The 25,205-nt window shown below is 42.1% G+C and overlaps 2 protein-coding genes across 2 annotated transcripts in view; both read left to right on the forward strand.

Moving 5' to 3' along the window:
- LOC118104649 (guanine nucleotide-binding protein G(i) subunit alpha-2) overlaps positions 1–6,147 on the forward strand; it is a 49,903-nt gene extending 43,756 nt beyond the window's left edge. Inside the window, exons 6-10 of the mRNA XM_035151682.1 lie at positions 1,414–1,542; positions 3,475–3,604; positions 3,800–3,953; positions 4,882–5,094; positions 5,204–6,147. Of these exons, the coding sequence (XP_035007573.1) occupies positions 1,414–1,542; positions 3,475–3,604; positions 3,800–3,953; positions 4,882–5,072 (604 nt within the window). The 3' untranslated portion in view covers positions 5,073–5,094; positions 5,204–6,147. The remainder of the gene's footprint in view (positions 1–1,413; positions 1,543–3,474; positions 3,605–3,799; positions 3,954–4,881; positions 5,095–5,203) is intronic.
- Positions 6,148–10,537: 4,390 nt separating this feature from the next.
- LOC118105405 (PAK4-inhibitor inka2) lies at positions 10,538–13,403 on the forward strand. Its single transcript, XM_035153135.2, has 3 exons — positions 10,538–10,690; positions 10,781–10,818; positions 12,278–13,403. Exons 2-3 carry the CDS (start codon positions 10,801–10,803, stop codon positions 13,277–13,279), a joined length of 1,020 nt encoding a protein of 339 aa, XP_035009026.1. The 5' UTR covers positions 10,538–10,690; positions 10,781–10,800; the 3' UTR covers positions 13,280–13,403.
- Positions 13,404–25,205: the final 11,802 nt, after the last annotated feature.

Below are 25,205 nucleotides of genomic sequence, written 5' to 3' on the forward strand. Positions count from 1 at the left end.
AACCTTTTCACGTGTGTGTGTGTGTATAAAAAGAAAATTGATTCTTTGTATGCAACAATATTAACTGGCCATGGCTTGCACACGTCTACTCTGGTTTCTCACTACCTGTTGGGTACATGCTGTCTCCAGTGGACTGACAGGGTTTGTAGTCGACCTTCACTTTCTCACTTCTTCTTTTTAGAGTGTAAGCTGTCAAAATTCAATTAATCGTCGAGGTTTATAAAGCCGACGGCCAAATCAAGCAGAGTCGTAGAATCTGATGTGTGGAGTGGGCGACAAAAGCAGCCTAAATCTCCTTCTCTCTGTGGGGAGAGGGATTATGATTACACTGGCTCGAAGTAGTGATGTGAAGGCTCTGATATCTACACTGTGTGGCTTGAGTGGGATTACACTCAGCACCAACACTTTGTTACACAACAGACTTTTTATCCAGTTGATTATGTTGAAAAATATGGTCAAAAGCTCTCATTGTCTTTCCAACTCCAAAATCTTCATTGGCGTCTTCTACGTGTATGGCACCGCTTTTTTTTTTTTCAGTTTAGCATCCGTCACGTGTGAAAAACATTATCGACTCGCCCACTCGCTCTCTGTGAGTTTTCCTGCCGTATTCTCACATGGGCTCACTCTGACACTTACTTACTAGGAGGTTGGCAGAAAAACTTCTGGAAAATGTCCGGAGCAACTGACTCGTTTCTTTTCTCACATCCGGCTTCTTCCCTTATTGCAGGAGAACATTGTATTATTATTGTATTAATATTTTACAACTGAATAGGTTCCTGTGTTCTGCCTGTCCACTCCACTGTTTTCTGTCTCCAAAGGTGATTTAAGTATTTTGCTCATGAGCATTTGAACTCTCTACTCAGCATGATTTAGTGATTACATCATCAACCATATTACATAAATCTGTGGTTGTCGACAAGGATCACTAATAAAATTACACACTGCTACTACCAGAACGGCCGCTCTTCACGTGTTTCCACTGGCAGAAGTTTCTGAGGATAATTCTAGTCGTTAAACAAATACACCGACTCATTAACTGCATCACAATAACTAATTATTTACGACTTAATATTTCAAAATGAGATAGAGTGGTGATTTTAATCTAAGAGGAAACAGGGTGGCTGTGTGAGCTGTCATGGAGTCAGCAGAGGTAAATAAACAGTCTTGTGATGCTCTATGACTCGGACTCCCCATGTAATGTGATTATAAACTGACAGTGCTGAGGCGACGCAGAGCGCCGTCATCCGAGCGCTTCCAGTGTGAAGGAACAGTTGAGACTTTGCCCCTGAGGCGACCTTCCCTCGCACCTTATCTTAACAACAACTGCAGCTTAAGATCTTTTTCCCCCTGTGAGACTAGAGGACAACAGAGTTAATTTTATACTTATGTGTTATGTTTGTGTCGTCCCATCAGTTACCTAAATGACCTGGAGAGGATAGGCAAGACAGATTACATCCCCACGCAGCAGGACGTGCTGCGGACTCGGGTCAAGACCACTGGCATCGTGGAAACACATTTCACCTTCAAGGACCTGCACTTCAAGTAAGACGTCTCCTCTTCCCGGTGTTTCCCAGCTGCTTACGCTTAATTTCAGAAACACAACTCGTGTTATTAGAGGTCCAATCACCACATCTGCTCACACTGTGCAGCTCACACTTTAATTTCACCTACAAAAGTCCACAACTGACTAATTCACTCACTTAAATTACCCAAGTGTCCCTAACCCGACCAAGTGCTGGATAAAATAACCAACACTTTCCCTGCATGTAGCAACCACCTCCGCTCATATGTTTAATAGTGAAGCTGCTGTTTAGACATATAGAAACTAAAGTGATGAGTGTGGATGAGGACGAGGTCAGGCTCAGCTCAGCTCAGCAGGGGGCGGCAATCATTTAATCAGGCTTCTGATCATCTGCTGAAATTCATCATCGGGTTTGAAGTGTTCTGACAGGTTTCTGGAACATGTAAGGATGTACACAATTAACGTGTTTTTAAATGCATCACTGTGTTTCAAGTTAATGTCACACAGATGTTGAAATCATTCAAATCTCAAATATTATAATGAAAAAATGGCTGCTCATGCTGTTGCCTTGTATTTCTCTATGATAACAACAATACTTGAAAATGATGGCAATTGTAGAATTTTGCCATCTAAGATTATCTGAGGAAAATTGATCGGTGCGTGTGCACATATTTATAAATTTACTTAAGTTGTTACATGTATGTAACTTTCCCTTTTTGGAAAGTCAATAAAGAAAACTTTCTTTGTTGCTACACATCAGCCTCTGTATCAGCAGCTGAGCTTGAGTTGCATTTACTCTAAACAGTGTATTCTGCCCCTGCATAAGTGTAACAACAGGAACTTCTACTGTAAAGTTTTTACAGCAGGATTATAATCATCAGTAACTTTAAAAATGTATTTCGGAATACAACCTCTAATTATTATAACCCACTTGATATGTTTCTCACAGTGGAAATGTTGTGTCTTTGTGTTCATGTGCTAGTAACAGTGTTTAAACATTGTTAAAATAAAATCTGATGGTTCTAGCCCCCCCCTACAGACACACACAGACACACACAGACACACACATATCTGATGGGCACAATAGCCATAACTAATGCTTTGAAAACAGCAGAGGAAATTGTTTGGAAAAATATCCAAGATATTTATTGAAAAAAGCTTTCACTCAGACTTCACTCTAAGTTCATTACATGAGTCGGTAGAAATGAAAATGTTTAATAAAAAATCTATTGAGTCTGCATGTCGTATTAGTCTCCTAATTACCTCTTGATATATTTAATTTCTTTGTGGGAGACATAAACCACATCCGACCAGCATATGTTTACCTCCAGCAGTCTCTTCAGCTCTGTGCAGCTGTGATGTGTCTCACTTACGTAAGCAGCTCTGGATCACAGTGTAGAAGTAAACAGTCTGATCTGTGTCACTGTTCTAATGAGCTCTGCTTACTCAGCCCAAAGCTGCGCTGTCCGTGAGAATCGAGGTTCGTCTCTAATGAACCAAATTCTCTGAAATGCTCGGCAGGAAGAAAGAAGGGGTCATGAAAAAAGTGTCACTGCTGGTGACGCTCTAAGTATCAGATGGAGATAATGTTCAGTCTGGCTGCAGCTGGATTGGGCTCATCCATCTAGGTTTCCTCCCTCTTCATGAATAAGTCACATAGGATCTGAGTGAAAGCCCTGTCGCCGCCATGTCTTAAGCCCGCCTGTTACCACAGCAACTGCAGTGCACTAAAATGCAAGCAGATGCCAGGAAAGTGATGAGACCTGTGCAGCGAGCTCCCTGCCCAGAAGAGAGGAAGCAGCAGAGATGTATTCACAGGAAACGGGGGAGAGAGAGCGCACACATTTCCTTGAAGCTGCTTGGCATGGCTGTCATATTGAAAAAGTGTTTTCCTCCTGTGCATACTCCCATCCGCCCTCTCTCATAAAAACTGCGTGTGTGTGTGTGTGCAGGATGTTTGATGTTGGTGGCCAGCGGTCAGAAAGGAAGAAGTGGATCCACTGCTTCGAGGGAGTCACAGCCATTATCTTCTGCGTCGCCATGAGTGCTTACGACCTGGTCCTGGCCGAGGATGAGGAGATGGTGACTTAAGCTGCTTCTTCTCTTTCAATTTCAAATCAATAGCTTCACAATCACTTCCCAGCCGAGCCCGTTCCCAGGATAATTCCCACATGGGGAGGGAGTTTGGCGTCTGAGCAAACTCATTTCCTTTATGTGCCCTAGTTGTGCTGTTTGATAATCTCTTCATCTCTGTTCATTTGTGCGCGTCCCACCCAGAACCGGATGCACGAGAGCATGAAGCTGTTTGACTCCATCTGCAACAACAAGTGGTTCACGGAGACGTCCATCATCCTGTTCCTCAACAAGAAGGATCTGTTCGAGGAGAAGATTGCCCACAGCCCTCTGACCATCTGTTTCCCTGAGTACACTGGTACAGTATCTCAATTCAAAGGCTCAATTCACAAAGAGGCCGTAGCTGTCTGATTTACAAAGCTTCCGTTCATGTTGGTGTTTTTACAACCACTTCATTGATTGAAAAAGCAATTTTCAGTCTGAGAAATCTCAAATTAAACCTTAAAATGTCTTTTTTTTAAACTCGAGGGAAATATTCTGTTAAACGGCTGTGATACTTACGATGTTACCAGTTCTTTGTTCCTGAAATCACAAATATTATGTCTAGTCTCTGTTGGTGCGTCATGTATTAGAAGAATAGACTCTGTATAAAGATGGATGGCTCTACTTCCTCCTGTTGTAAAAAGGTGAAGCTGAAACACAGAGGTCCCGCCGATACACTTGCTTGACCAATTACATGTCAGTCTCAGCTGTCAATCATGACGTTGTGGCCCAATTTTATAGCATCAAAAAACGTATTAAAACCAAACTTACCAATTAAACATATACCTTTGTGATGAAACTAACTTAGATGGCAGGAACCTTCTTTTTAACGTCAACATCTATTTGATGTGTATTATGACTAGTTTGATCCAAGTCCCATCCACTATTATGGACAAGGTGGACATAACCTGTCCTGCACCCGGCCACCAGGAGGGATCAAGACGATACGTCTTCACTCCTGATCCACAGTCTGTGATTAGCAGCATCAAAGTGACAGAGTTAAGCTTGTTTAAAAACATTCAGCAACAGAGTCGCCACCTGATTAAAAAAAATATATATATATATATATTTTTTCATCCAGATGATCAGAAGAGTCTTTGAGGATTTTGGAAATACTTGTGTTGTTAAAAATTGTGTTTTAAAACATTGCTGGATAATAGTTTGTTCAGTGAAAATTGTGGCTTTTTATTTGTTTTCATCGTTTTCATTCATCGGGCTCTTTTCACTTCTTTTCTCCCTCTCAGGTCCTAACAAGTACGAGGAGGCCCAGGCTTACATCCAGACCAAATTCGAGGACCTGAACAAGAAGAAGGACACCAAGGAAATCTACACCCACTTCACCTGCGCCACCGACACCAAGAACGTGCAGTTTGTGTTTGACGCCGTCACCGACGTCATCATCAAGAACAACCTGAAGGACTGTGGCCTCTTCTAATAACACATCTGAGAAAGTCAAGGTGCGCTCAGAGAAAATACTCTGACAGAGAATCAGTTCTCTAACAAGTCACAAAACGGATCTCGTGTTAAAATGACTGACTTGTTTGTGTCTTTTTTGTGTTTCATTAGATTACTTGAACAGTTCTAACAACCACGACGGGGGAAACACACACACACATCATGAATGACTGCACTGGCCAACCACGATTCCTGCTTTGATCTGCTTTTTATAAAAACACCTAAGAGACTGATAACTCGACGGGCCTCGCAGAATTTCAACAGTTGCTGATTCAGTCCCTCGTATCGTTAACTCTTTGGGCTATGACCACAGAAAAGAATCAACGTTTGTTTTGTATTTTTTGTTCTTTTTTGTTTTTTTTCTTCTTCTTTATTTTTAATTACTAGAGGAGGCAAAGGAAAACTTTTTTATATAAATGAATTCATTTTACTTTTAGAGATTCTGATGTGCAAATTATTAAACTTTTAATCACATGAAGCTTATTTTTTAAGACATGAAGTACAGGCATGGACAGAAGATATGATTGATAGAGGAAAAGTGCTTTTTTTTTTTATTATGTTTACATAAGTTCATCATTCATAGCCAGACCGCATATTGTTCTGCATGACTCAACATGGCAAATAGTAGCTCTGTAATCTGCACAAATTATCTAACATTCCTACAAAATAAAATAAAAAATAAAAAAGTTAAAAACAAAAAAAACATGGCTTCACATGCAGGCAGAAATGAAATCCTAACTGATATTTAAAGTATGTGTGTACCTAACATTCTTTCACTTTTTTATAGTACCATTACCATGTCTGTTGCAGTATGTTTGTGCCTTGACTTCTGTTTACAACCGAATCCTAGATATGCTTTCAGTACCGTCTGACCAACTGTGCGCCGATACCTTTTCTTTTTGTTTCTCTGCCTAGCACCCTCTGAATATATAGTGATTATTAATGACAGACGAAAATCTAATTCAGAAAAAAAAGGTTAGTGTTTTCTTGGTAAATATTAAAATGCTTTAAAAGTCCTATATGATTTAATTTAAATAAAAGTAGAGATCACTTGACTCTTGTACACTTGTTCTTCCTCTCTGCTTTGGTGCTCTATGTTTTTATTGCAGCGTTGTTTATCTTTTTGTGTTGCAACACACTGATAGTCTCACACGTTAGTTTGTGTTGTTGTTACGCAGGGGGATTCGATTGCACACACAACTACAATGTTGTTACAGGGGGATCAGAACTTTCCAAATACAAAAAGGTATTATTATGCTCATAAGGAGTCTGACAGTTTTATACCATTTAAGTAAATAGATGTGATCGGTGGATCATTCAGCCGCAGAGGCTGGAGAGTGAGCAGATTTCAGCCATTACAGCCTCAGCCGTGCAGGAAGGAACACGTCAAATAAACAGCCCTGGTGTTTGGTCACAATAATAAAAGATGTAATTCACTTGAATGTCAGTTGCACGTTGTTTGGAGGCTGTTCTCAAACACAAGTAGAAAACTGTGTGATGAGTTCCTCCTCTCAAGTTCACCTCAGGTGAAGCTTTTTCTTAAAAGGTCATTGTCACTGGTGTTTGAGCCTAAACAACAACATGAATCTAAAATTGCAAAGGAGCCAGTGTCCATTTCCTTTTCCAAACACTCCAATAATAACAATCATTATGTATAGCAGTATTTACGATGCTCAAAAACACTTACCATGGGTTACAAAAACAGAAGGCGAATAAAAGCAAACTACTAGACATATAAAATACATTAAAAAACATTAATCACACAATACCAGCGGTTCTAACATTTAACCAGTCTAATACAAACACAGGTAACTTCATCAAAAATTGCTAAAATGTTTATTTAGATAATTCAGTTTTATCATCTCAACACAAGTCAACTTAAACCATTACTTTCTTCTGAAGACGTTTTTAGACGAGCTGGGGGCGCCATCTAGTGGACACTTCAATTACAACGCATCAGTTACTTACCAAGTGAGTAAGTTACAGGACAGTACGATGTAAACAAAGAGTAAGGAAACTCTGATTTTACCAACATATGAATTAGAACTGCTGCTGTATCTGCAGTTCTTCTGTTAAATGAGCAACTGCTGTGTGTCAGTGACTCTGAGGAGCAAACTGCCGTCACTGCTACTGACTTCTGTCAGTGCAGCTGCTTCCAGAGTCTTTCCCACCTCAGTGGTCAGGGACAAAGACCGAGGGACACCATCAGTGAATTACACGTGACGAGGGACAAACAATCAAACTGGAATTCTATCAGATCAAGTTTAATGTTTTGATCTGGAGAATGGAAGGAAGGGGAGCAGCTGACTAACTACACTGAATGAGCCCAACCTCTCTAAGTGTATAATGTTATCTGCAGAAACATCTGTTAACAACTTACATCAAAATAGCTTAATGTCATTACCTAATGAATGAAGTTTATTGAGCCGTTGTGTTCACAGGACAGTGAATATGCCTGAGAACATTTGTTGAGGGTAACACACACACACAAACACACACACACAGGTCTGCGCCTCTATCCTTATTAGGACTTTGTGAACAGCCTAATCAAAATATTATCCCTAAATTTCACCATGAGCAGTTCATGCCTCACCCCAACCTTAACCTCACCATAGTTCACCTCTTACCACTAACATTGAGCTGGACCTCAGGAATGATGTTTTGCCTCATTAAGACATTTGGTCTCCATGTGGTCCACTGATCCTGATGAGGTCAGTGTTAATGCTGGAAAAGAACAAAAACAAATACACACACACACACACACACACTTTTGCCCCCAAATTTAAACACAGCTACTATATACCGTAACTCAAAACTCCAAATATGAATAAATGAATGTAGGGACATTATGTAGTTTATACTAAAAACAAACTAGTACATGTAAAGACTGTGAAAGAATACAAAGAAGGATTACAATGAAAAGAGCAAGGATAAAAACAATGCGATTGGTCAGTGTTCTCAGCGCAGTGAATGTGGATTTCATTGAATAAAAGGTCCTAAATCGTTCAGCAGTAGTTTCTCTAGAGGGCGCTAAAGTTCTACATCTGAAGACTCCACCAGTCACACACTCTCATCCAGCCTGTCAGAGGCTAAAAGCAACTCTAAAGATTAAAGTTTCCATCAAGCAAACAGGGATTTTATTTCATTTATTTTGTATTATTTTATTTTATTTTGTTAGGTTCATGTAAAAGCTCGACAATGATTATCTGCACTGACAGCTCTGATGTCTGTGATTAATTGTAGGCCTAAATGAATGGACAGGGCTCGGATGCTTTGAATCACAGCTACAACCATTGACTGTGACACTCAATGAGTAATAATGACACACAAACATAGAATCTGGAGCACAACACATCATAGTGAGGTCTGTGTGCGATGAGTCTTTCTGATGAAGTGTGGAAAAACCCCTCAGCTTTAATGGCCTTCCCCGCTGCAATACTTATGATGTCGAGATAACACCGAAAACAAAACATCCCAGTGATGATAAAAAATCAAGTAGGGTAAAGAAGGAGAGGAAACAATTCATTGGTGACTGTAATGGACTGTGTTCACACCCTCGTACAGTAATCAAACCCATTAGGCTTTTGGAAAAGCAGAGGTGCTCGTGATGAAGGTCGACCTGGGTAGAAAATTGAAATAATCACAATTCCATTAGCTGCCCGGTGTAATTACTTAATGCACAGAGTAGAGTGTATATAAGTGGGTGGGTTTTTAGAGTGGGGGCTTCACGAGGCGCCATCCTTACAATGGTGTCTTTTAATAACAAAAGAAAACCTGAAATGGGAACCTGCAGATGTTGTTTCATAGTGTTCATCTGCACTGAAGCTTATGCTGAAGCCTCATATGGAAATACAAGGATTATAAAGAGAATTCAATCTGGACAAATCACATGCTTTTGTGTTGAAGTTCTCAAAGAGTCAAATTTGAACAGTTTGTACAAGAAACCATGAATCTGATCGTGTTCATCACGCCATCATAATGTCAGAGATTGTGTTTCACACCGTGGTGTTACCTGGTCATGTGGCTGCAGCAGGTTGGGACATGCCACTGGAGCCTGTATGTTAACGCTGAACCTGCTGTGGAGCTAAAATCTGCACTTGAACAGCGAACTATCAGACCTGGATCACTCCCCATTAGGGATGAATGTCCAACAGGCCGGGCCGCCCATCACATTTACATAAGCATCCATTCACTCAGCAGCAGTGTGAATGGAGGGTCGAGTACATGACTGTCGGAGCGACGTTTGGCTCAATGTCCAAATAAGAGTGAAGATCACTGCATTTACATTGAAGCACTTTGTTTACACTGTGATGCAGTGATTTGCAGCGAAGTCAACAGCAGCACAAGTTAAACGACTAAAGTTACGAGCAGCTAGAGGAAGCAAAGGAACCTAAAATAAGAAGAGACAGAAAATGTGAAAGAAGAGAAAAAGTGCATGTAAATCAAACCTAATGTGAATATTTGTTTTCGCAGTATTCTATTTGAGCATAGAGGACATCGTTGAGCTTTATGAACTAAAAATATTTGAAGGTTTTTGTTGATATTCCCTTTAACCCCTGGTTTTACTTTGAATCTGTTGTTTTCACATATAAATTGTTAGATCTCTGCCTCTTAACCTGATTTTAACCTTAGTGTTACTTCTTAACTTTACTTTAATTATTCATGTGCTTAAATATGATATATTATAAGGTGTCCTTGGCTAGGTAGTAGTATTGGAAATATTCAGATTATGTGTGTCATCAAAATTCTCTGACATTTGTTGTCCAAACAATAAACCAATGAAATGATCATTAAAAGAAAAATAATTAGGTATAATAACAGAGACACATCATTTAAAAAGGTTCAAGCTTGAAGGCAGAAAACTAAATCCAGTGGCGTAACAAGCTCTTTGTGTTAATTAAACATATGTTTTGGACATGGAAAGATTCTGTATTTCTCTACGTAGGAGAATTGGTTTGCAGAAATAATCACGGGACATTTCCAAGCAGCAATATAACAAAAACATCAACAGACATTAACCAACGCTCACATTTGACATTGCACCTGAATCAGATCTGGATTGTTTTGCTTGTGGAATAAATGACGTGTAGTGAAATAAACCAGAACCAAATTTTTTTAAACATTTTTTTAAGGTAATTGGAAAAACCCATGTCCATGAGACTGTTGTGGGGATTCTTCTGTAAAATTTTGACTGAGCTCAGTTCTAAAATCTCTTGAGCAAAACTGAAACTGAAAGAGGACAAGCATCTAATTTCTTTTTAATTTCACCGTTAACACACACAGGTAAGTTATTCAAAGAGGAACAGTTATTCTCACGTGCTGTGTTGGTGTAACAAGAGGACAATAAGAGAGGTTTCCTCTGCATCTGCTGCTGATTTGTTAACGAGCCGTGAGCATGCTGCGCTCTGATTGGCCCATTCAGGCACGAGTGGCTGTTGAAGCTGTAAAACGAGGAGAAGAGAAGAGAAGAGTTCACTCACACATCTGCCTCAGACCCGCTCTGCGCCCTGACTGCAGCTCCGTGACACTAACAAACCAGCCGGGATCTTAATTCATGAAGCGGACTGTTTCCTCTGGACTGAAGCTGCCACACCACGGGTGAGTGTTCACCACTTTTACTTGTTGTTTTAACTTGTTACAGAAAGACCTCGATCTGTTTCTAAATCCGGTTCATCTTTTCTGTTGCAGGAATTGAATCTTGAGAACAGATGAGAACGAATGAAATGGTGAGTTTCCTTTTATCTCTCTTTACACTTTTTTAAAAATAGTGATAAACTTTATTTATATGGCATTTCTAAAAAAAAAGGCTTACAAAAGTGTTTCACTGACAGAAAAAAGTTAAAAAAATGCACAGAGTAATTACACCTTCATCCAGACATGTGTCTCTACACAGTGAACAGTGTATTTGTGCTGATCTGAACAGAAGATTCAACATATGTCTGCAACATCTGCCGGTGCAGCTCTGCAGCAGAAGGCTGAACTGTCACTGATGTTGCTTTCAGATTGTACAATTGCTTATCTCACAGGGACAGTTGATTATTTTCCTCTGTTCACGCAGCAGATGGATGAGTTGAACTGTTACACACACATGCACTGATCATACACACAGGAGTAGATACTGCTCATTATGAGATAAGTCATTTTCCCGGCTCTCCTTTTTTTTTTTTATATATGTGAATCACATTCCTTGCTTGGTTCAAGACCATGTGCCTCCTGGCTACTTTCTCAAGTTCTTGCCACATCTAGCAGAGTTATGATGAAAACAAAATGGGACAGAAGGTCTCTGAGCAAGGGTCAGAGATCCTCTGCTGGACAGTGGTGGGACAGAGCAGAGAGGTCGTGCAGGTTACAGTGTTCGTGTCGTGGCATCACAGGACGAGAGAAGCGTTCTGTTGTACTGGATGTGACCTCTACAGCCACATGAGGGTGTATATATCCTGTGTTTCTCCTCGTTCAAAAGTTTGTTAAAAAGGTTGAAAGAAGCAAACAAACCCATGTAGAAAAGTTTAGTTTAAAACGTGCACAGGGTGTGTTAATAATGCTGTCGTCAAGGTTTACAAAGAGTATTCGGGTTCAATTTTCTTCCCAAACTCTCCCTCTCTCTCTCTCACACTGTCACATGATCTCTCATGCGCCGTTTGAGTTTGAGAGCGAGCCTCCGCCGCTGATTGGCTAATTCTGACCAATCAGCACACAGATGAAAAAAAGCTGTATAATGTACCTTATAGTCTATGTGGCTGGTGAGCCTCATATAGGCAAGTGAGCTGCACCCTTAAAGAGACAGGACCCCTGTAACCAAATAAAGATCCCGTCTCTCCTTGATGCACTGCAGATGTTTTTACTCAGGCCCTGGAGTTGTCGCACTACGTAGATAAATAGCTGAGGTGAGACGTTAGCGCGGCTCGCTCTGTAATAACATGTGTCTTAGTTGAATCACATGAGTCAGTGCAGGGTGTAGGTCAACAGGGAGTCAATTTGTTGGTGTGGTCAAGTAAAGGAACAGACAGATCAATGTGCTTTGTGTTGAAATGTGTCTGTCAGTGTGAGCGTGCCCAAGCGTGCCCATGAAGCTCTGATACTCAGCTCCTGTTATTATTAGCCAGGCTTTGAATCTTTCCAGTCACACCTGCATTAGCTCACTGTATGTGACTTTTGTTTGACTCTTTCCTGCTTTGTCTCCCTCAGCTTTGCTTACGGGACTCGGGGGACTGCCTGCGGGAGCACATGCAGTACATGATGAGGTCACTGCAGGACCTCAAACAGCTGAGGAGGACCTGTCCCGCAGCCCGTCCACCGCTTGCTCCCATCGGCAACCAACTCCCGGAGTTAGCGTGCCCCTCAGCGCTGGCACGTGCCTGTCAGCAGCGTGCGATGCAACGCGAGCGGCGCACGCGCCTGCGGATGTCTGACGCCAGCACGGCCAGCACATACGACTCGGCCTGCTGCCTGGCGAGTCACCTGGAAGAAGAAGAGGAGGTGGAGGAGGACGACTCGAGCAGCCGGCTGGGTCTGAGCCTCCGACTGGGCCTGGCCTCTCCCAGCAGCCACAAGAGTCTGGAGTTTGATTCGGGCTACTCTGAGGCGTCGTGGCAGGAGGAAGGGGTTGTTCTCAGGAGGACGAGGAACGTGCGGGTTTCTTCTTCAGCCTGCCTTCGCACAAACAGAGCGCCGAGCGGACGTATCCGACCCAAATCCACCTCCGATGCCTGCCTAGAGAGGTGGACGTCGTTTGAGGTCAGTGACCCAGAGGACTGGACAAACTCTTTATTGACCAGGGGACGCAACCGCCAGCCTCTGGTCCTTGGGGACAACAGCTTTGCAGACCTCATACAGAACTGGATGGATTTGCCAGACTTCCCCGAGCCCGCTGACCTGAAGCCGAACTCGAGACAGAGGCTGGGAAGAGGCTTCTTGGTCAACATGAGGAGGAAACTTGCAGGGATTTCTAAGAGTGTGGAGGAGAGAGTGAAGATGAGATCCACGGACTCGGCTCATCTGAACAGAACTGCAAATGCTCAGAAACGTCTGTCCTGTCCCGTTGTGGCGTCGCAGCCCAAAGTCCCCTTTTTCCACCAGTCCCACTCAGGCATCAATGAGCTGGACACAGACTTTTACCAGTTCGCTGCCCTCATGAAGTCGGGCAGCCGACAGCCCATCATCTGCAAAGACATCTTCGGCTACATCTGACATGTAGAACCACGTATGGACAATCCTCAGAGTCACTTTATTTTGATATGACTGCTTTGTTCTCACTTTTTATATGCTGTGATTAAACTATTGGAAATAAAAAATGCTGACGTATTTCAAACTCTTCTTACTCTCATTTATATTCTTCATGATTTGCAATTCTCAGGAAACTTCTGCAACAGTCATCTGTGTTTCATTACAGCCAATTACAGTCAGACAGTGACTCCTAACTGCCCGATGAGTTAAAAGAGGCCTTTACTGTCTCTGCATTAAAGCAAATGAGTGTGGCTCCATTTGTTTTCATTAGAAATGGAACACTCTGGGCGCGCATGAGTGTGGAGATGCATGGTTTAGTGCAATAAAAAAGATAAATTGAAAAGGCGATAACATCTCAGATGTGCAGACTTGCCGTCTTCCTGGGACTAAAGTTGGCAAGGAGTATTTTAGAATAGGTTTTGAAGCACGCTCGTTTGATTCCAGGGGACTCGCTGTTCTCAGAAAAGTTCTGGTCTTGCTCAAGGCGAAGTCGAATCCTTCGGAGAGGCTTTAAAACAGGGCGACGAAGCTATTTACAGACCAGGAACAGAGGCTGTATCAACACAGAGCGTTGTGCGCCTGATGAGGTAATTCCCCATGTGTCCGTGCAGAGAGAGGTGAAGGGAGGCGAAGCAGCTGGCTGCAGATGGAGCCCACGTTTACTCTCGCCTTAGCTTTACGAAGCAGAACGCCTCACTAAGAGGTCCCCACCTCATTTAACCGATGGTGCCAACTCATCCTCACATATCGGTTAATGGTACGATTAGTTCTGGCCTCAGTGAGGAGAGTAAAAACATATTAATACAAGGCAGTGACATATGCACCGAGATAAGGTAATGATCACTTCACCTTTGCCTTTAGAAATTCACTGTGTTCATCAATTCAGGAGAGAAACATCACCAGACATAGGAAAGATACATTTAGCTTCCCAGGACCTCTGCTGCTCTCGCCGGCCACGTCTGATATCAAGGACATGGGAGGCTAGAGAAGAGAGATGGTTTCTTCCTGGGAGTCATTTGTCTTACGGCCTGCTTATCTAGGTCTCATGGTGGTGGTGTGTCACTGCGGCACGCTGCTGGGCTGAGTACACTGGTTCCCAGAGGTTCAGTGCAGCAATATACCACATATACCAGCTGACTCAGAATCATCTCAGGGCAGAGGAGGAGAGGAAAGAGGAAGTAATGGATCCACACAAACTTATCTTGACAGCACATAGTCCCCACATCATGGTCCACTATTCTATAGATCCCTGTATTCCTATATATGGTATCTTTACTGTACTTAGGTATATTTTTCATGTATCAGTACTTTACATTAAAATTTGGGATATTTTTCACTTTTACTAAACTCAGCAAATATCTTCGACTTCACAACATTTTTACATTACGTTACATATTCACGTTGTTTTTTTAAATATTTAAAAGTAATCAACAACAAGAGGGGATCCAATCAGAGTGGCCAGGTAACATTAGACCCCGCCTCCTTCAACAACAGCTAAGTGTGTCTGCAGCAGCAGCATCACAGGTGAAGAGACACCTGACATGTATTCAGAGGAGACCACCACCCAGATCCAGGGGTGTAGTGAGGCTGCAGGTCGTGCGTGTGAAACACTGTGACCACTGAGCTGTAGATTACATGAAGCTTCACTGCAAAGAATTAGAATCAATGAGTTTTTGAGTTACTGCCCTGAGCCCTATATGTAAATGCATACGTACCTTAAAGGGATAGTTCACCCAAAAATGAAAATTCACTCATTATCTACTCACCACTATGTCGACGGAGGGGACGGGTGAAGTGTTCGAGTCCACAAAACTCTTTAGAAGTTTCAGGGGTAAACAGTGTTGCAGTCAAATCCAACACATTTGAAGTAACTGGTGACCACTTCTTCAAGCGCAAAGAAACTGTGATCCAAGCATGAACGCCGCTCCGGAGGAGGATAACAGAGGACATTTAGGTTTAAAACACAGTGCACATGACCCGTTTGGAGTCAAATTTGAATGTCCGGGCTTACGGATTCCACAGGAGCAGTATGGAGGCATGCTATGTTATTTTCTTTTTATGTTTGAAGAAGTGGTCACCATTTACTTCAATTGTATTGGATTTGGCTGCAACGCTGTTTACCCCTGAAACTCATGAAGTCATTTGTGGACTCAAACATTTCACCCACCGCTCCATCGGCATAGTGGTCAGTAGATAATGAGTGCATTTTCCTTTTTGGGTGACCTATCCCTTTAATGTTAAACAATGACAGATGAGTAGTTACTCCACCAGCAAAGGATGCTTTAAAAATGACTTACCTCCCAAACTATAAACGATCGGTGGCACCTCTGACTCTTACAGGAGCAGTTGCCATACACAGGGTCCACAGCTCTGGCTCACAAGATGATGTGCAGCAGGTCTGCTGAAGCCTAACACACTTACAGGGTGGCCCACTCCAACACGCTGGACACACAACAAATCTCCAGCTAATTAAAAGTTTTGCTGAGGATTTTATTTCTGGTCGTCACCGATAGTCCTGAGCATGAACTCATGTTCACTAATCCCCCTGCTCCCCTCACCCATGTTGTAATTATCTCCTCAGTAAACAGAAGCAGAGGATCTGCCATGTGTTTAAGTTTAGGAAACTCCTCGTCTCTGTCAGTCCTTGTGTGCTGAGGCTCTAATTAGAGCTTCTACCTGTGACTCTGTGCCCCGACAGTCTTATGAAGCCAGATTCAGGATTAAACTGGGGTGTTAAAACAGCATCTTCATTTAATGTGTTATTAATCTCTACAGTTTCACATGTCACATAAGCTTTAAGCATCTTCCCCAGAACACTGCAGGATGTTGTGGATGCAGATGTTTGTGCTGCAGGACGCTGACATCCTAATCCAGTCTGTGGCTGTTGAGATGTTACATAATCATTTCTTTGCTCTGTCATGATTTACTTGATGTTTCATTTTTCCTTTATCTTACTCCTACTTATACCTTCTGCATATTGGATAAAATAGATTTCATTGCTGGGCCAGGTCACTCTTGTTCTTGACAACAAAAACAGAGGAATATGGGAAAAGCTTAGATTGTTTTGTTCTTTTAGATGTGTCAGTAAAAGGGTTTTTACAAGACCTTCTTTCAATCAGAGGAATCAGTGGAAATATTATGAAACACTGGGAAATGAGAGATAACTCTGTTATGTGTCAACTTAGTTAGAAACAAGGTGGCATCATGGGATGCTTCCTTGCCCAAAAAGTTTTCCATTCGACGGAAGGGAAAATGTAGTACGTGGGGAAAATACTGATTAAATTATTATCCTTCGTTTGATGCTGCAGGTAAATCATGACAGATAATGGGATATTGGCCAAGATTTAACAACATGATTACTTTCAAATTCAGCGCACTGACTCACTGCGCTGCTTGCGTAACTTGGAGCTTCAAGGTTCCATGTTGAAAAAGAAACCAAAAGTCCGACCTCATACTCAGATTTTCCCTCTGGAAGGAGCGGGAGGGTTAAATGTTGTAACAGCTGATTTATGTGTTGGACAAAAGCAGCGTTTGGTTTCCAAACCTGTCACAAAACCAGACGACGATTTAAGAGCCTGTCGACCGCGCAGCCAGAGAAATGCTCCGTCACAGATAGAGATAATCAACTTATCACTTAATGTTTTCTTTACTGAAGAGGGACTGCTACACACACACACACACACACACACACACACACACACACACACACACACACACACACACACACACACACACACACACACACACACAGACTATTCCTATTAACCTATCATCTGGCAAACTGGGACAGGAAGTGAAGAGTGGGGGTGTTTAGCCTGCAGTCGGACAAAGAATGAATTTGATTAATGTCTTTTTTCCCCCTTTTCTTTCTTTTTTTTGGCGATGAAATGTTTAACTAAATAAATCCAGAAAGAACATTTAATATCACATCTTCACATGTCAGCTCAGAGGCCCTGGTCACCACACAAAACTCCCCCTTATAAACTGGATTAAAAAACAATTTCCTGAGTCATTAATTCAGTTCCTTCTCTAATTCTGATACTTGCTTATCTTGATTACATCCAGACATCTGCTGATGGACCCCTGCAGGAGAATATCTGGAGTTTAAATACTGGATTTTCACCGAAATCATCATCTGTTATATACTTATTCTTCCAATTCTGATCTTTCCAGGATAATACATATGAACATATGTTATTATTTGAAGCCCCTTCACAATGTAACACAATCTAAATCCACTTAAACACCAGATTATCCTCGTCTGTGTCGGGATCACGTTGTGCTTTGGACAGAGAATCAGGGAAATCATCGCACCAACTTTATTTAGAAACCGTACAGCTGCTTTGTGCCTCCGCTCACTATAAACCGGAACAGGGGGGGTTCATGGGAATCATAACAGATGACATGACATGGGCGAAATATCCCAGAAGACTTTGCTTTGGTTCTCATGGCCAAGCAAGGCCTCCATAGGTCAGACCCCACTTCCTCTGTTCAGTACAACACCAGAGCTTCACAAGCGATCCCAGCATCCCACAGTGTAAATAAAAAGGCCTCATTAGAGGTTCAAGTCGCAGAATGTTTTCTTCCTGTGTCATGAATTGCTATTTTAACACTTAATCAGTAGAGGCTTCATTATTCTAAATGTCTCTACATGAGGAGAAACTTTTCAATCCACATGAAACTTTTGCTTGTATGGGTTATAAGACCAGAGCACCATTATACTAGTTTCTGCCTGGATTTAGTTTTCCTCTCTTCAGGAAATCAATAATTATATGTATAATAATGATATCAGCTTTGGTACCCTATCGATTCACCATTTGTACGATAGTAGAAGTGTTTCCATAAACTTTTATCCATAACGAAAGCTATTTTTCATGTTTCGTACTATTAAAAAGAGACTTTGCTGCTGTGCAGCACATTTTTTAATCTTAAACAAACAACCACCTTCTGTGGAATGCACCTCGGCTCTTTGGCATCTATTCTTACTCTGTATTTGCTGTAACTCAGGACCTGTCTGAACCTGCGTCGCTTCATGACCCACTTTACCCTTCACAGCAGAACAACCAGTCTGCACGTTCACAGAGAGAAGCCGTTCCTGCTGCTCGCTGACAACGTGACGTTCCTTGGAAAAACAGAGCAGTAAAGGGAACGGAAAACGCATTAGCTGCTCTGCAGACAATTAATGTTTTTTTCTTCCTTTTTTTTCGCAGAGCCTTGTTTTTCAGCCCTCTCATAAAGCAGCAATTTCCCCCCTTGTCTAAAAAAAGACAGAGGTCCACTTGGCGAGCGCGATTGTCTGAGACAATGCATCACTTTCATTTTTGAATCAAGATGCAGCTCTCTGTCACAAGGAGAAATCTCAGCCAAGCCTGTGGAAGACGCCAAAGGCACATATGGCAACGAACTGTCCACATTCCCTCGTGCTCTTGCTTGTTTGAGGATGCGAGTGTGTGAGAGTGTCTTTGGCCCTTCACAGTCCTTTCACCACCACATGCTCCAGTGTGTGTTTAGAGCCACACAGACAAGGCATCGACTCCAGCAGCCTGATTGGGTCAAACACACACTTTCACTGCCAAACACAAATATTCACACTCCCCATACACACAAACATCGTCACATAGTTTACTCCGACACAATAGACACAGAAGGCCGCAGCCAATAAACAGAATCTCATCTGAGGAACTCGCCCGGAGCCAGAGAGCAGAAAACAGTTGCTGCATTTTTAGTGAAAAGATAACAGTGGTTTCTTTTAAAAATCATTGCTTTACACGATTTCTAGTAGATCTAATCTCGTCTTTTTGGCAGAAACATCAATTCAACCGTGATGTATGGATATGCGCAACAAATTGACTGAACATACGCTCAGTGTCCTGTGATTTGGGGGCATAATGAGGCCTTTTTACCCAGAGTGCCCTGCCTGTGACCTTCTAGCTCCATCTTTCTGGGTTGTAAATAGTTCATGTGACTTTCAAAGATTCAATGTAACCTCTCTCTTGCCCAAATCTCAAAGACACAACAAGAGTCGTAGACTTGAGCCGTGAAGGAGAGTGTGGGCCTGCCCGAGCTCGTGGTCTATTGAACTGGAGGTGCAGAGATAAGAGGAGGTACAGAGATGTAGGCCACATCAATACTACGTTTGGAAATGCTATTTTCAAACTAAAAGGATTTCTGTCCACATGAGCATTTTTAATTCCCATCCAACACGCCTGAAAACACATATCAGGAGACCACTCACGTACACTGGGCATGTGCGTGCCGGTTTAAACGGGAAGCATTTAGTTGAATTGGTCCAGATTGTCCGAATAGTAGCTCATCTCCTACACGTGTAAACAGTTGTGTCGTTGAAAAAATGCACAACAGCTGTTAGCAAAGACAATAGGGTCATGAAAGCTTGTAACTGATTATTCATGTTGTGGTCTACACTGGTAGCCGAGGCTGATGCTAGTTGTTTTCTTCTTGAAGGGGGTCATGTGATTGAAGCCCGACGAATCAGCAAAGCGGTTGTGAGTGTCAACGTTATTGTTTCCAAACATCTCTGTTTCTGCTGTAGACTAAAAACCAGCCCTGGAGTTTTGGGGCCAGCATCGCTTCCAAACTTCCCAGTTTTAGCCATAGGCCGTATATAAAAATATTGAAGCGGCTCTAAAACTCTGGATTAGTGGACACCAGGCGTAAACGTTGTAGAGTTTATGTATTTTCAAAAATGTAGGGATGTGGATGTAGCCGTGTCTGCGAGGAGGGGGAGGGAAGAGAGGTGATAAATGCTAAAGAGGAATAAAACACCAGATGCGAGAAGAGATGAGATTGTGATACAAGCGCTAAAGAGCAATGTGAGAGAGAGCACGGCGTCTGGTTGGGAAATCAGTAATCAGACCGTAGGCCTGCAAGCTGCCCAATCACACAATCGGTCATTATGATGAGCAGGAAGCCGAGGTCAGAGGAGCGACCTTGATAAGTCGGCTTCCTGCCGTGCTCCTCAGCATGGTCCCATCCACAGCTCCACACAGAAACCCCTCAGTAGATGTTCGCACAATAGAGTCATTTTCCCGTCTTCGAAGGCCGCACCGAGGAGACAGACAGAAAGCAGACATTGTGTGGTCTCAAAGATCTCTCAGTCCCTCACTTCCTCTAAGTACTTCTTTGTCTGACATTTTCACTTCCTGCTGACCACCCCCCCACTTCCCCAAACTCATCATTTTCTGTCGTCTGATGTCCTCTGAATTCACTGCAATATAGATGATGCATTTTATACACAGCCTCCCGCAGAATAGACCCCTGCAGGTATTTGTTATTTAAGATGAGCTATTTGTTCTCTCAAAATTCGCTTTTACAGCGCCGTCGGACCGGCCTGTCACGGCTGACGTGCTCTCACGCTGAGTCTGGCTACGGATAATTTGTTATGAAGGCTGATCTTGTTTAGTGACCTCTTGTACTGATGTATGCCAGAACAGGCTGAGTGTAAATAGAAATGTTGAGAAGATGAGAGAAACGTCTGTGGAGGCCACGCAGTCACACACAAATGATGCATCAAGTATGATGCCCGGCGGTTTGTTTGTTTATGTTTTCAGAGATTTATTTCTAATATAGTGGAGTAGAGAGAAGCTGCAGTGTGACTCCAAACATTAACCCCACCGTTAACCCCGTTTTCAAGATTCTGGACACCTTGGACCAGTTTAACCAACATGGTTTGAATGTAGAAATCTCCATTAAAAACAGATGTGCATGCAGCCAATTACTGAGCTGCACTAATTCATTTGAAGCGGTGTCATTGCTGTGTGGTTATACCTTTAATGAAAGTCTGCAGGGATACAATGTTTGAAAAAGGCCTTAAATGATCAAACAGCAGTGTTATATAAACCAAGCTGGGATCAGTGTTAGAGAATCCGCTGGATTGAATGTATGAGGGCATTATGTGGGTGAGGAGAGGGTCAGAGGGTGAGGTTGCATGTGACCCCCTCCCCCCCCCCTGACTAAATTCACAGACATTATAATGACTTGGAAGGTAAATAGGTGGGAATGTAGTAAACGATGAACGTGTGATGTAATTCTCTGCACATTTCTCAAATTCCCTCATCCCTTTGGCCTACAAATTCAACTTTTCCCATTTTATTATTTTTTTCCTTTTAGTACTTAAAGGGCGAGTTTGACATTTTGGGGGATTCACATTCTTGCCGGTGGCTAGATTAGAAGATTTCACAGTGTTTCTTCTAGAATTTGCTTTAGCAGTGGGGCAGGGGCAATAATCAAGGGTGTCAGATTGCAAATCTAGATTGTTCCGGTTTACTTTAACCCCGATGTCCTGGCTGTGCGCGTCTCGTCCTGCCTTGTCCCTTGTCCAAACAGGTCCTCATAACTTCTGATCAATGTTGGTGCTTATTATTTATTGTGAATGTGCAATGTGAGTGCAGGCCAGCGGGGGAGAGGAGAGGGAGGACACTCCAGCAGGATACTGTGGCTCGGTACAAGGATACAGGGCCTAATGTGCTTCTGCCCTCATCCTGAAGTAGAGGCAGCAATCAGCGGGCTGCAGCTGCAAAATGTACACATCACAGAAACCTCACATCTATATGATAATCATGAAAATACATACTTTCATCTTTTTGTTCAGCTGTTTCTCCCTGTAGGAGCGAACAACGCATTTTGCATATCACTTCATTAGATTTGCTCCAATGAAGCGATATGCAAAACATCTTGTTCGCCCCTTAAAGGTTAATTGAGTAGATAGTGCAAATCCTGGCATCCTGTGCGCTGGAATTCTTTCGATTTTTTATTTTCTTATTGTGATTGATCCTGCACCAGCAGAGGAAGCACTGCTGTGCACGAGGATCTTCAACGTTTTGGATAACTCCTCATCTAACTCTTGCCTGTTGGCTGTTGGCTTCCTACACAGCTAACATGGAAATGTACAATCTATTATTGATATTGTCATTTTGTACAACAAACCCTGTTTTTAACATATCTGCCTTTGCAGCAGTATTTTGGCGGAGGTAAAAGCTCCTGGTTGGCAGAGCAGCACGTCCTCCTCATGGCCCCTGTGTCAACACACGGCCCAGTGGAGGTGCGCTATTCCAGGCACCAGATGGCCGTCTGCCGCACCTGGACCACTGTTGATCTTAAACAAAGCTGTCAGTCCTCGCGCAGACTGCACGGCCCGGTGACCGCCTCAGTGCGAGTCAAATATTAAACTTAATAGTTGTCAACCCCCGTAAACCCCTCTCACGTCTCACTCCCACTCAGCCGACACACCGTACACACTGCACACATTGTCCCGCTCTGTAGATTTAGGTCCCTTTCACTTTATCCAGCGCTGGTGCCTCTGAATTTAACTGCTGGTAACTGCTGAAAACTCTGGAAGAAGCTGCTACATGGAACTTGAGTTGAATTGATGCTTAATATAATATTGCTAGTTATGATTATGATTAGTGTTGTAATCGTCCTATTTTTTTTTATTTGATGATTATTAGTTTGAGGAAAATGTCAAAAACTATTTCTGGTGACACACACGATTTACTTGTTTTATCCAACCGACAAAACAAGAATACTGAATAATGGTATAAAACAGCAGCTTAATTTATTAATATAGCTTTTTTATTTATATATTGGAAATTAAAATTATTCATCAGCCTCATTATTGTCATTACATGTCTGTCGATTCAGTAATCCATTAATTATTCAGTTATTTTGACAATTATTGCTCTGCATGTGAGCAATATTTACCTTTATACCGTTTAAAAAGAAACCCCTTGGGTGTGCGAAACCAACAGAATAACTGAATTGTTGTTAGAAATTAGACATGGAAAGTTGTTGATGATTTGGGTCAATGTGAAACTACAAAAGCGACCGTTGGTCAAGAACAACCAGTTTTCCAGATTCATAACCAGAATTTCAAGCTGTATCGGCACCTGACTGTGTTTCTAATAAGTTTTCTGAATCACAATGCTAAACAACATAAGACAGGTTGGATGAAATGTCACAGAAACATTGGTTTATTTGTGCAGATTGGTCATGTTGTGTAATCATAATTAATTTCATTTTACAGATCACATTTATTCTCCAAATGCACTGCACTTCCTGGGAGGATTCACTTACATGAAACCAGTTACTGTAATCAGAGTCACACTTTTGCGGAAGAGAGCAGAGAAGGACACAAGGACAGACGGACAGACGGACAGTGGTATGCAATCATGTGGTGAGAATTGTGGTTGGACTCACTCATTGGTTTCATCTGACACCAATCTTTAAGAACTGATCAGCACTAATCACTTCTGAGGCTAATTTAATGGAGGAGTAAACTCTGAGGCCATCACACGATCAAAGGTTCACATACATTCAAAAGCAGACACACATTGTTTTACACAAAAAGAAAGTAATTCGTTAGACCAAGTTAAAAATATCACTTTAATTCGTAACACACAAACAAAAGTTTGTTTAACTAAAGTTGGTAACACAATTTCCTTTTCAGTGTAAAGCTTGGGAACTTGTGTCTTCTATTATATTGATATTTGGGAAACAAATTACAATATCATGTTTCTTTAATACAGATATTCCAGAAATGTCCAGGGACAGATTTCCCCGTAGAGCAGTGCCACTGGAGCACTACATTACTCAGCTGTAGACGGTGTAATTGTAATATCCAGACTTTCTGACAGACTTCCTGCAGGTGTCGGCTGTAAAATCAGAAACAGTCTGGGCGCTCTTTGTCCCGGAGGCCTCTTAACCAAACTGCCACAGCAAATCAGTCTGGAAATAACCTGCTGCCCCTCCTCTCGCCACGCCCTCTGTCCCTTCACCAGGACGTGAATGGCAGGAGCACAGAAGATTTGATTTGGATAATGAGTCAGGAAACGGGATGGATCACTTTTCCACCAAAGGCAGAGCGCAGTGAAAACTCCGATCGGGCTTCAGACCGGCTGAACCAGCTCCATAACGTGGGGAAACGGAAAGCAGGATGTAGCGTGGGAAAAATATTACTGGTATCGCTGTCCCTTCACTGAAGACGTGTGTGTGTTCAAAGTTCAATGTTCGATCTTCCTGTGAGACCAGATGGATGTTTTCCATGATGAAACTAATTTCTCTAGTGATTGAAATGTCAGTTGGTCCAGCACTTTATTCTAGAGTTAAATATCTCAACATCTATTATGTTCAGACATTCAGATGAGGTCGTATTTATATGTACATATTTGTTCATACTCATTCAGTTGGTTTTTATATCACATATAGCCCATAAATATATATATATATTATGTGTGCGTCAAACACCTTTGTCACACCACGCCCCAATGCATACTGTGCTTTATCACCATTTTTCTCTAATATACAAAGTGAATGATTGAGACCATGAACTCAGAGGGAAATTATTTACTGATTTTATGAATTAAAATAAGAAGTAGGGTCATTATCCATTAGACTACTATAGAAACATATTTATTTTTGCTCCTGCTATCGCCCCACAGAACACAGGTATCAGGGTCTCCTGCATTGGCCTCACTCTCTTCGTGCATTTTCATTTACAGTTTATGGAATAGATGCAGGCCGCCTGTCTTCTTGTTCTTCTTTGTCATATTCTTCTTCTTTTCATTTCCAGCAGACTACACACAGCAAGTGTTTTGCTGCCTCCCACTTTTTTAAAACTAATTATGCATTCGATCGGAACCGATGTTGAAAATGATCTGTGTTTATTTGCCTGGAAAGTGAGGTCCGATCACTAGTGGTCCCTAGAGACGTATTGTATGTCGAGATGCATTCTAATGGCAGGTGTGATCTGGCGTACCTAGAGCTGCTGACATGTGAGCAACTTACCCCAAGATATTTAAGGACTTGATCAGGTCAAAATTTGAATCTGTCCAAAATTAATGACCCATTCACCTCAGATGTACTTTGTGTTTAGTGC

This window comes from Hippoglossus stenolepis, chromosome 3 (genome assembly GCF_022539355.2).
Source record: "Hippoglossus stenolepis isolate QCI-W04-F060 chromosome 3, HSTE1.2, whole genome shotgun sequence".
NCBI lineage: Eukaryota > Metazoa > Chordata > Actinopteri > Pleuronectiformes > Pleuronectidae > Hippoglossus > Hippoglossus stenolepis.